The 12,693-nt window shown below is 36.4% G+C and overlaps 1 protein-coding gene across 1 annotated transcript in view; it reads right to left on the minus strand.

Moving 5' to 3' along the window:
- LOC149076592 (glutamate receptor ionotropic, kainate 2-like) overlaps window positions 1-12,693 on the minus strand; it is a 114,593-nt gene that overhangs the window by 37,112 nt on the left and 64,788 nt on the right. Inside the window, exons 3-4 of the mRNA XM_089244187.1 lie at window positions 9,860-10,111; window positions 1,806-1,984 (exon numbers count right to left, since the gene is read on the minus strand). Of these exons, the coding sequence (XP_089100313.1) occupies window positions 1,806-1,984; window positions 9,860-10,111 (431 nt within the window). The remainder of the gene's footprint in view (window positions 1-1,805; window positions 1,985-9,859; window positions 10,112-12,693) is intronic.

Below are 12,693 nucleotides of genomic sequence, written 5' to 3' on the forward strand. Positions count from 1 at the left end.
TAAAAGAACCAGGAAGTTTGAAAAAAAAATATTATAAATATATTTGAATAATAAAAGTAAATCAGTAACTTTGATGATTAAATAAAAAATAGGCCTATACAGGGTCCGCCATAGACAATTATATGCCAAAAAGGGTTCCGCGAGTCAGAAAAGGTTGAGAACTGGTACAGAGCAGTGTTTTTCAACCGCCGGACCCTGACATCAGTTAAACTGGTCCGCGATAGTTAACCGATTCATTTTTACCCATTTATGCCCATTAGGCGTACGTATGACCAGGGCCTCCACCCGCATAAAAGAAATCAACCGAAATCAAAGGTTGAGAACCACTGCTATAGAGTGCGCCACTCGGTTGTCACCGTTATCACGGCTGCTATAGGAGAACATTTGTTTTTTTCCACTTCCAGAAATTAACTTAGGCAAGTTTTAAAAAAATATTCATTAATGATTAGAAATCCGCCCGATAATTTCAAACTAAGCACAATGTACATCATAAGTGTTTTATTTCATTGGGCTGCGCTAATTTTTAGCTAGCCATTCCATCCAGTTAGATGATATGTTATTTTTTTTCACAGATGGCGCGTAGGGTAATATGGAGTAGTATAAATATTATCTGAGTTGGGCTAGAATATCTCTTCGCGATGGAAAGTTTAGTAAGAAAGAATAGGAAAGATCTAGAAAAATAATATGTGTCCTGTCCTCTGTGGACCCCAACTCGACGGTTTTGGAGCAGATCAGGAATATAAGCTCTTGTAAATAGACTATGACACCATCACATCATCAACTACAAAAACTGAAGGTGAAATTTTTATTTTTCATTGACATATACTTAATCTTGTTTTTGATCGATTCGAATTCGTTTTCTTCATTTTGTTAACACCCAATTCCATATTACCCCAAGAAAATGTGTGTTTTTTTTCATATTTTCTTTTCATAGTTACAATATTCCTTTTTAAATACGATACACTTGTCAATGCCAAGACAAGAAATCAAATTTTAAAGAAGTACAGGTTTTAGGTTTCTACCATGTTCCAAATTGGAATAATAGAAAAAATAAAAATATGGTATTTTATATTACCCGAATATACTATACTACCACTGATACCGCACATGCGCCTCGTAAACATTCCTTTGTACAATTTTCAACGAATTTGTGCATGCCGGAAAGTTTTGCGTGCACATTTATAAACTTAATATCCCTGTAGCAGTTTTGAAAGCGTCAGTGTGTCACACAATTAAAAATCTAAATTTTTTTACGCTGTCCGGATCCTCTAACTTCCAATTAGAGAGCTGTTGCCCTGTCTCTTCTGAGCCCAAGAAAAAATCCCATAGTTTTAACTGTAATATCCGCTGAGATATTTGAATTCAAAACTCAGGAAAAGTTGTGAAAAACAGCATAAATGAGGGAAAGAAGCGTTGTCTGTGAGTTTATGTTATTCTTTCCCAACTTTTCTCCGATTTTAGAATTCAAATATTTCGGCAGATATTGCCCCTGGAAACGTGTAATTTTTTTTGTCGGTCTCCCAACCGAAAAACAGATTTTTAACTGGAAGTTAGAAAACAAAGACCAATATGTAAAAATTTAGATTTTGTATTTGCGACAAATTGTATTTTCTCTTTTAAAACTGATACAGGGTGATTTCTGAATACATTTTGAGTATTTTCTAAATTGTCACCATACTTTTACGACGAACGGTTGAGATAAAGGCCGAATTAGGATTTTGAAGACGCTCTGTATAAGATACATGTAAGTAAAAAAAATACAATGATGATATATCATTGAAGGTCTCAGCAAAAGACTAACGTACGTGTTTCAGTACAGTGTGTATGTTGGGTGCTTCGACGTCGATTATGAAATTCTTGATGCCCTTTCGGCCAAGTTCTTTGAGAGTCCTACGATATTCTTGGTCTCTATCGAACTGACGCACGATTACTGGCCTCTGGCGAATCAGCGGATCTTTGAGTAGTTCTTGGAGACGTATTAATGCTGCAATTAAGAAAAAAAAACATATTTCGAGTAATTGATTATGAAAATTTCATGAACGTATCCATATTGTCTTACGGGTTGAATCATTTTGTATAAAAACAAGTTCAAATTTGTTATAAAATGAAGTCATTCGATAAAATAATTTATGACGCAGTCCCTCGGGACTTTTAAGATGAAATATCTCAAATATGTTCAAAACGCCATCGTCTAGTATAATTGCTTTATTTCGAACTCGAGCATTTTGTTTCACGAAATTTATTCTTAACATAAAGAAGAATATGCTCAAACACACTCTCAAGCATCAATGTTTAGTATATTGTGAAAGCACTCATCATTTTAATTCTTTCTAGAAAATATTTTGCGAGCTTCTCGAATAATTATACGAAACGACCAAGAAATTTTGCCTCTTAGCAAGAAGTGCTTTTAAAACTTCCTCATGCAATATGACGTGACTTGATTAACAACAAGACTTTTTGACAGCATCTTTGAGGGCAAAAGCAGCCCTCGGTTATAATGGTCTAATGATTTCAAAAGAATTTTTCGAAAAAAGAGTTTTTATAAGGACTAGTTTTTAGTTTTCCCTTCAACGAAAGAAATGCAATTTACTAGGGAAAATTTAAACGTATGTGTAAAATATTTTGTTTTATCTTACATTTTTCTTTCGTGTATTTGCTTACAATCAGGCATTGAAATATGCACAATTTTTTTCTCGACACACTAAGCATAATTTTCTTTAGTTAATGATTTTACATGCATTTTTAACGATGTTAGTAATATTTTACCACTTTATGGATGCTGTCAAGTAGCTGTTTGTCTGAGTTGCACTAATATAAATCTGGAGTTTGTATGAATAAATTGCTTACCTAACACTGAAAAACAGGTCTCCAAATCCTGGAGCTCAGTGGTTTTTTTTAACGTCTTTTATCACATGGCCTTCTTTAGACCAAATGTTCTTCTTGTGGGCTCCTCTGCCTTTACAGCATTCTCCTCTCCTTTCCATCCAGGAGCGAGACCCTTTCTATAGCTGCCAACTTTGGAGAATGAGAATTCGGGAGGTTTCTTCGCGCGGATCCGAATTCCGTACAAAAATAAATGTAAAGGGGATGTTTTAAAACATTTTAGGAATTTTTCATTAGTAAAAGGGAAATTTTAGGGATATTTTCCCGTTGCAAAAACCGTGACACCGTGCAAGCCATCACCAATCATGGCCAACCAGTAGGTTAAAGTGCTTGTGTTAAAAAAATTTTCTCTCAAAAATCAAATCTCCCAAACCAAAAAATCTCCGTTGGGCCCAATACGGGACATATGGACAAAGCAGATACACGCGATCGTGCCAATTTTGGATTTCGGAAGGCTGGATTGACGCTTGTTCATTGGCTAATTTTGTGTTTTCTCCCCAAAAATAAAATATTTTTTGTGGTTTGATGAAATGGCGACAATTTACACAATGCTTTTGAAGCAGCAGTTTTTTTTCGGGTAAATTCTTGAATAGTTTTTTCCCTAAATGTAGAGATTTTTTAAAATCACGGGGAAATTCGGGAGTCCGGGAAATAGAGTAGAAATTCAGAAGCCTCCCGGAAAATCCGGGGTACTTGGTGGCTATGCCTTTTTCCACTCATTAAGTTGATTTTTTGAGTAAATTTATAGTGAACAAAATTTAATAAACACAGTTAATCTAGGCTTCAGTGAGCTTCCGTCTCGTGGAACTTCTAGGCATGACAGTCTCACCATCATGGCCCCCTTCTCAGGCAAAGTGATATTTTAAGATCCCGTACCTACTAAAAGTAACTCAATTTTTTTTAAGGAATTTACATTCTTACTTTCTAAAATCCTAGTTCCAGATCTCATCATGTAGACCCTCAATTAACATGAAGCTCCCCAGACCATGCCCGGATGAGCCCATGCATTAAGATGACCCTTGTTCTATGGCCAGTTAGTTCTGCTGGATTCTGAAAGTATCCGCATATCTTCACCATTTTCAATCAAAAGCTTTATTCCTTCACATCTGTAGGCTTATATTTTTTTCGCAGCGCTTTGTGGCCTCGATTGCAACAACCTGCCATGGCTCCGTCCCAATTGATTTTTACCCGCGGTTTCCTCAAAAATTCCAGCACCGCACAATGTGAGAACCACTACTGCCCAATCCGGTTATTTTTAGCGGGCCCGAGGGCAAGATTTTTTTAAATTTTTGATGTGGGCCTGTTTTCTATTAGATTTACATTGCAAACTACTACCACTTAACCGCACATGCACCGCGTAAACATCCCTCTGGGGGAATTTCTAATGAATTTGTTGCATGGTTGAACATGTTGTATGTGTATGTAGAAGCATGACCTTTAACGTATTTATGTTGTAAGAGTTGTTCTTTTTTGTGTTATACCGGTGCTGTCATCTGCCTTGAAAGTAGGAAATGCTTGAATTTTCTTTTATGCAAGTATCGTATTGAGGTCTGGCTACTCCAGGGAGAGATTTCAAACGAGAGACAAGCTCGCATTCACATCTCAAAGTTCAAAAAATAACAGTACAAACGAAAAAATAATGATAAGAACACTAAAACGACTCCCAGGGTCGGAACCCTGTCAGCCCAACAGATACTCCCCCGGTTTTCGTCTTTCCAACATTAAAAAAATAACGCGATCTTCACTTATTACTAAGAGATCTGTATGATCTGTCCAGGGAAATTATATGAGATTTTCATGGTTTCACCCTAAACTCTTAAAGAGAATATTGTTGGAAGAAGAGCTGTTATATACCCGCAAATGCGGACTATACTGTCTGTTCCAAGTTGTTTGCGCAGAAGTTATTTCTGCAACTTTGGAAACATACTTTTAATTACAAAAAGTTTTCAAGTGACGTGCGGCTTCTCAAAATTTGTTTGACGGACTTGTACATAAAAAAACAAAGAAATTAACTTTATTATCCTGACCCAGTATGCTACAACTTCAAATTATTCAAATGTAGATCCCGCTCTGAAAGTCTCTTGCAGAAAAAACTTCATGTATACATGCGTATATATATACAGGGTGATTATAAAAAAACTATCCCGACATATGGGCCCCTAACTATCATACCATTCACAGAAAATGAATGGAATTTCGGCATAAGGTATTTTGAGGTATGCGCTCAAGAATGATATGGAAAACAACAGTGTCACTCTAACAGTTACGGTTACAGTGAGAAAATTTCGAAAATATCAAATGGCAACACCAAGTTTTTTGTATTGGAATGTGATCTCCATTGTGAAAAACCCTAAATAGCGTTCGAACGGCAACTGTAGCATGAAAATCACCGGCGGTAGATAGGCTAAAAGTGAGGACTACCAATAAGGACAGAGAAGCAACATAAAATAAAGCATTTTATAGTGTTTCACAAATTTTCCACATGACCTTGTGGAGGACTAATCAGGCTGGGATCTCAGCCGAAGAAACGGTGTGACGAATGAAACGAACATTAATGCTCTGGTGCACGGCAAAGTCCTTTTTACATTTTCCTTGCCGGGGGATTTTCGTGCTACAGGTGCCATTCCAACGCTATTTAGTGTTTTTCAGTATGGAGATCGAATTCCAATACAAAAAACTTGGTGTTGCCATTTGATATTTTCGAAATTTTCTCACTGTAACCGTAACTGTTAGAGTGACACTGTTGTTTTCCATATCATTCTTGAGCGCATACCTCAAAATACCTTATGCCAAAATTTCATTCAGTTTCTGTGAATGGTATGATAGTTAGGGGCCCATATGTCGGGATAGTTTTTTTTATAATCACCCCGTATATATATATATATATTAATGTGATTGCTTTTTTTTTTAATCATTCTTTTGTTTTGGGAATATAAGCGAAATTTTATTCACCGCTGAAGCATCGCTGTAGTAAAATAAATTAAATTTGTGTAGCCAATGAACTATTACTACCTACTGTATAAGGATTTAGAGAAAGGGAATTATTCCGAGCGGCTAACGCAAATCATCAAATTCCCAATGAGACTACACACGCTCATACAGAATCAGTTCGAGGAGAACCACACAATCGCATTGTAACTGGGAGGCATTCCCTCAATAGAATTGTTTCAATAATTGAATGGGAGCAACCCGTAATATTCGATTCATGTTTCTGAATACAGACTAACTATGTAAGCTCCTATCTCGATTCAACATTCTGTGGTACACAGAAGATCAACATTATACTTGGATTCATATCACGCGATGCGCTGCGTCGTATTCTCCGCTCTCTGAAAATCTTCACGAAATCTCTCTCTCTAATAGATGGATGGCGAATCATAACAATCTCTGTTCCATAGCAATTTACATAATCGCCAGAAACACCCCCTTAAAAGCATTGAACTGCTCGGAGAGAGATTCGCGTACTAAATGCTTACTTACCATCTTTCGCCATTGTATAATCTTGATATCTCCTACATCTCATAGTTTGTGGAAATACCTTTAATCTGGCGACGCTCACGTGTTTGAGCTCAAAATGATGAATTATGGTCGGTGCCATCGGATAGCAATCAGTAGAAAGTGAAATTATCGGATTCAGAAATCACAAATTATAGAACAGCCTAGGATATCGTAATTTTGGGGATACTCTCATATGTACCTGGGTATCTTTCATAATATCTTAAAATTAGCAATATGAAAAAAAGGAAAACATTATAGTGAAAGAAGCCTTTCTTCCTATCAAACCGAGCACAACTCCGGTCTATGGCTATGGGTAATTAACTAGCGAGTGAGTTGTGCCAGAAGTGTGTGTGTACCTAACAGTCTGAGTGCGTATCTAGTGCTGCGTGTGAATTTTAGTGCTGCCATCTGCTTTTCAAACTGAATGAAGTTATGCTGATTGACTATAGGTACCGTTGCACTCTCTGACGATAATTTTCAACGGGATCATAGGCTTGCATTCGTGTCTTGAAGTAAAGAACCGAAAACCAACTCTAGCTGATCGCCACTGTGCCACTGGTTGGGTTCGAAAACAAGTCTTCGCGATACGAGGACGTCACTATAACCATACCGCCACACAGTGGGGTGCAAGAAGTTTGAGAAACACTCAAACTTTGCACTAATGACCTTGAAACGAATGGAAAATGTCAAGGTTTATGTGGCTGATATCACAATTATTTGTGTTTCGTGTAAAATATTTCGATTTCTAAATTGATTCTGGGGGTGCTCAGGCCCCATGCTACAAAGTACCACGGTTTCTCGAGCACCCACAGCAGCACCCCCGGTTTTTTGACACCACTGGGCTGACTCATCTTTTAGTAAGAGTGGGACGTCAGTGTTATAGCTATAATCGCCGGTATTATCACCAAAATTGCTATTCCCTATCCTGCTTTTTTCCAACGATTTCTAAGACATCATTTGCAGTGGCCACCTGCTCTTTGCTCGCAGATGGACAGATGTCCACCCTCTGTTATAGGTGCTTTTCTAGAACCCTTGAACACTTTTATTTAGAAAATGTACAGAAATAATTCATATTGCGTCATCATGGTCAACTCAAATACAGAAATGTCGGTTCTCTTTTTTTTCTCGATCGAATCACCATGTTTACGAAATGTGCTGACACTAATCTCTTCATGTCCGACGATGTGGCGCCGATGCCGTTACAAAAGATAGTAGGATATTTTGTCATTCTATAACATTTATTCTTTTCTTGTCTCCGTAAACTTGAAGGGGGTTGACGGTTCACTTCGATGTGTTTCACAATGATGGAGGAAAAAAATAATAATGCCATATCGCCCGGTTCTCTGAAGGCAGTGACAGAATTTATTCTTGTATTAAAAACGGCGCATGTAACGCAGTTATGTCCTTCTCGCACTTAATCACCTAATAAGAACCGGCACAAGATGAGGCAATTCAATAGATGTTCCCGAGCATTTCTCTTCGATAAGAAATAAAACCTACGTCATAAACTTAACGAGATTAACGAGCCCAAGAAATTTCTGTTGTTTTCAACGTTTCTTAATATCGATTACAATATTATATGGTGCTCTTTTTTTTCTCGCCCACGGGCAAAACTAATTCTCCCCTAAGTCATTGGCACTCAAGAGAATGTTCATTTGCGCTAATTTCTCACTTCTGATTTGGAAGATAGGTGGCTGCAGTTAATTGCTAACATGTGCGACTCGCACATAAAATACTGTCAACGAAACGCGATTTTCCCACTAAGTGGTAAATTGCCTCTTTGGTGTTATATCGAGACATCCCGAAATTCCTCTTTCATCAATGAATGACCTAAATTGAAAAACTTATGGACAATGCGCCGACAGAAGCTTATTCTCCCCTTCCTGGAACTTGAGACGCATAAACAGGATGTATAGCTGTTTATTAGCACGCACCGGATTTTACTGGCGGACCGTTGATCCTAGATGCATACTTTCAGTTGGAAAAAGTATCCAAATAACGTGTACTACTCAGATACGTCATTCATATTACAAGGGGTTGTATATTTATTAAAATAAAATTAAAAATTAACTTTTTACACGGACACCCACTGTGCTCAAAAACTTGTTGTTACCCAGTCTCTCCTGATGAGAAAGAAAAAAAAAACGTTTTCACGTTCTAGTTATTCCAATTCTAAAAATTCCCCGTTTCTAAGTGCAATATTTTCTCTCCCCCCCACCCCCAAACTCTTCTCTGATTTTTTATATATATAATTCCAATATCACAGTGAATATTTCACTTAGAAACGTGGAATGTTTTTGCTGGTATCAGGAGAGAAAGGGCGACATCTATGTAATTGGGTTTTTGGGTACACGGGGGGGGGGGGGGGGGAGACGGTATAAAAAGTTAATTTTTTTATTCTAATCACTATACAACTCCTTGCAACATGAACGACAAATCTGAACACTGCACGTGATTTGAATTCCTTTTTCTAACTGAAAGTATGCCTTTAGGATCAATGGTTCAAGAGTGAAATGCCATACGCCCTGTTACCTATGTACTGTGTATACCACTTTGATTGTAAACATCTGAAAGGAAGCAAATCAATGAATCCTTCATTTCCATGTAAATATCATGCAAATAATACAAATGAAAACTTCCGATTTGTAGCAATTCGAGGACAGTCTACCACGTTTCGATTTCGAGGGTGGCAGCAGCTGAATGCATAACATGACATCCGTTACTTTTATATACATTCTTCGTTAGGTTCCACAAAATCGAATTCCGACGCGAATTGCCTTTTCCGGAAATGATAGTAAACTACCTTTGTTGCGGTAGACCAGGGTTGTGTACTGTTCGTATCGTAAGAAAATAAGCTCTTTTAAAAATTGATTATACTCATGAAAAAAATTAATTTAATGTCATTAAATTGTCATGGTTTTCGGTAACCTAGTATAATTTTGCAAAAATCATATTGTTATGAATGAGTTATTTCGCACATAAAGAGCTTAACCCGATAGCTCCTAAAAATTTGGATAATGCATAGTTGAAGTACCAGCGATATATCTTCAAAACAGGTATCTTCATTAACATTTGGGATAAAAATGAATAAAAAGATGAATGCAGCAAGTTTTCTTTTCTCAACCACCCGGTCAACTTTTCCCGAAAAATGCGATACTTTTTTGGTTCGTCCAACCGTAGCGAATAAAAAAAGAAAAAAGAAAAGAAGTATAAAACAAAGGGGAAAAACAAATCTCTTTCATAGGGTTACGAATGAAGCGTCTCGATGAAAAGAGGAAAGAAAGAACTCAAATTTATTTCTTCCATCTACTGTGGGCCAAAATATCTCTGCCTTGAAGTGGTTAATGACGCATTTTTTATGTCCTTATTAAACCTCTTCGAGTATAATGTGCCGTATGAAATGAATTATTTGAATCGATTTTCGAATTAATTTAGTTTAGGGTAAGTCGTAAATTAAATGTAGAAACATCGTTATTACCGTCATTTTCTTCGTAGAGGATGGCGAATATCTTCCAATTCTTTTCTTTGATGTAGGATAGATACGCCTTGCCCAGGGAAGTCGGGTGTGGATATATGTTGACCGTGTGCCCGTTCGGCTTGGACTTGTAGTCCCAGCGGGTCTGAATGTGAGGCACTTCCATGACGCCGCACGTCGATTGCACGGCGTTACTCGACTCCAGGGACTGAGGTCCGAATATCGCTGCGACACCTTCGGACAGCAGCTCGCAAACTGAAAGAAAAAAAATAGAACAAAATTCATGAAAACAAAATTCATTTGGAATTACATCACTGAACTCAACTCAATTTTGATGTTATTGGATGAAGTTACATGAATATATTGAAATGTTTTTCATTGAAAAAGAACGAAAAAGTTCAAAATTTTCATTGTTTGAAAAACAATGAGAGAGAGACAGAGTGGTATGTATATTATACATATGCATGGGATCAAAGGATTTGTCCAAATATGAACGTGAAGATTTCTTGGCGGATATTCCACGCAGAGCTAAATTTAAGGGACAAAGTTTAAGAGGTGATATAAGACACCTAAACAATCAATTTTGATCATAGAACGTGCGGTTGAATCGCAAATAGCAAAGGTGGTAGATGGTGTTTTTAAAGAGAACATAACTGCACTTCACCGAAAACAAATATATTTTTCCTACGGATTTGAGGAGATAATTTTAGCACATAACTTCATGTGCTATCAACAATTCGAGGGTGCATATGCTTCTTCAGACTGGATTGGAGTATGTGTTTTATTGGTGCAAGGACAATCAAGGTTATGCTGCGTCAAACAATGATCAAGCGGTGCAATGACTTGTGGCAGAATTTGCGTTACCCAAGTTACCACATGAAAAGGCTTATCACATAACAAAACCCAACACCCTCGAATGGTTGATTGCACTTATTGTAACAAATCCTTCAGAAAAAAATATTTTTTTTTGGTGAAGTGCTGTTATGCCCTCTATAAAAACACAATCGACCGTCTTTGGGCGGTCTAGGGTGCTATTTCGATTCGACGGCACATTATATGACCAAAAATGCTTGTTTAGGAGTCATATCATCTCTTGAAATTTGTCCCATGAATTTATCATCACCTTGTGTATCTACGGTATATTATAATGCAACATAATATTCAGTAAATTTTTACTTCAATGCAATATTCTTTTATTATACCTGTTTTATAGGCTCTTAAAAATTTGTTATAATTCAATATTCTATATGTGTATATAAATATATTTTTCTAAATATTTCCCTGTATTGAAAATATTTTACAATTATACTTTTTTTTTACAATTATACCTTTTTTTCAACCAAAAAAATTAATCAAATGACAGTAAAGAAAAAAATAATATTAAACCTCATCAATAATGAAAGGGGGAACTCAAAATTCAAAATTTTACGGTGACTAAAATTTGAAATTTGAGTGAGAGTATCATGGTCCACATAAAATCCCATGGATTTTTTTAAAGCAATTTCTCATGGATAATTTCATGGACGTAGAAATACATTAGTTTGCCACTCTTAGAGGAAATGAATGCATATGGGGGGAAAAAATTATGAATTTTCTCACTTGAAGGAGAAAAATGGTTTTTGAACCAGTTCTCTAAGCATGTATAGGAATGGCGAAGATCCTTGAGGATATTTCCTACGTTTCCGCTCATCGCATTTCCTGAGGTTATTTTTTTTTTGTTTGTCTGCGAAATTTCCATATTTAAAATTCGTTTGTTTTAATTACGGAACTCGTGACGCTCATCCGGAATGTTAAACCGTAGAGAGAGAGAGAGTAGCTGATGTCATTAAGGAAAGAGTACACAAACTTTTGCACGAAGAAAGAGCGTGTTAATGGAAAGAAAGACAGAGAAAAAAGAAAGACCTACTTCATAAGACCTTAAACTGCGAGAATTACCGGAAGAAGAGCACACCCAAAAAAATTTCACTTATTTCGTAAATGAATTTCCTGAAAGTTTGTGATAAAAAAAGTTAATTTTTTTCCCTGTATTGTGTTATCATTCATGCAGCAAATAATTTAAATGTTTGTATCTATAGAACCCAAAAGTGTAGTAAAACAGTTAAAAATAATTAGACAAAAAGGTATCAAAATACTAAAAACAAGAGACCATTTATGATAAGTGAACACAAAAGCCTTTAAAATAAGTAAACAAAAGATGGAAATATCTGAAATGTAAATTATTAAGGGTCTGTAAACTGAATAAAAAATTTTCTACCCTTATTCTGAATAACTTCATAAATAACTGCCGTTTCAGTTTTTTAATCAAGATAAGTTTTTGTTTAAAGTTTGTTTTAAACTTTATGAATGCATTTCAAAAGAATAAGACGTCATGGTATTTCTTGCCAAACTTAGAACACGTAGTATCGTGTTTATTTTAACTTTCAAAAGGCACTGACGAGATATCTCGTCTCCATAAAAGCCTCTTATTTTAGCCCAGATATTTTATAAAGTTGATTTCTCAATGGAAAATGTTTTCCTATATCCACTAGTTTGCACCTGCTGACAATCAGAAGAATGCCTATTTCAATTAAAAAGATATTGCATTTTGAGGGGGGGGGGCGATTTGGTGATTTATAACTTCCACTTAAAGGGTTGAATAAGACGCTATCCTGACGTGCATTTAACCAATGCTGATGAGTTTCTAAAATATGTACAGCAGAGACAAAGAGTCTCTCTTAGTACCTTTGACCTTTGAAGACCGGACACAACCCGCTTCCCTCTTAGTACCGCATAACATAAAGCTTGTTATCCCTTGGGTATTTACACTTGTCTACTGCGTAAGTGGAAAGAGAAATTTA

This window comes from Pholcus phalangioides, unplaced genomic scaffold (genome assembly GCF_987345545.1).
Source record: "Pholcus phalangioides strain wild (caught in Gottingen) unplaced genomic scaffold, Ppha-v1.0 ptg000015l_1, whole genome shotgun sequence".
Taxonomy (NCBI): domain Eukaryota; kingdom Metazoa; phylum Arthropoda; class Arachnida; order Araneae; family Pholcidae; genus Pholcus; species Pholcus phalangioides.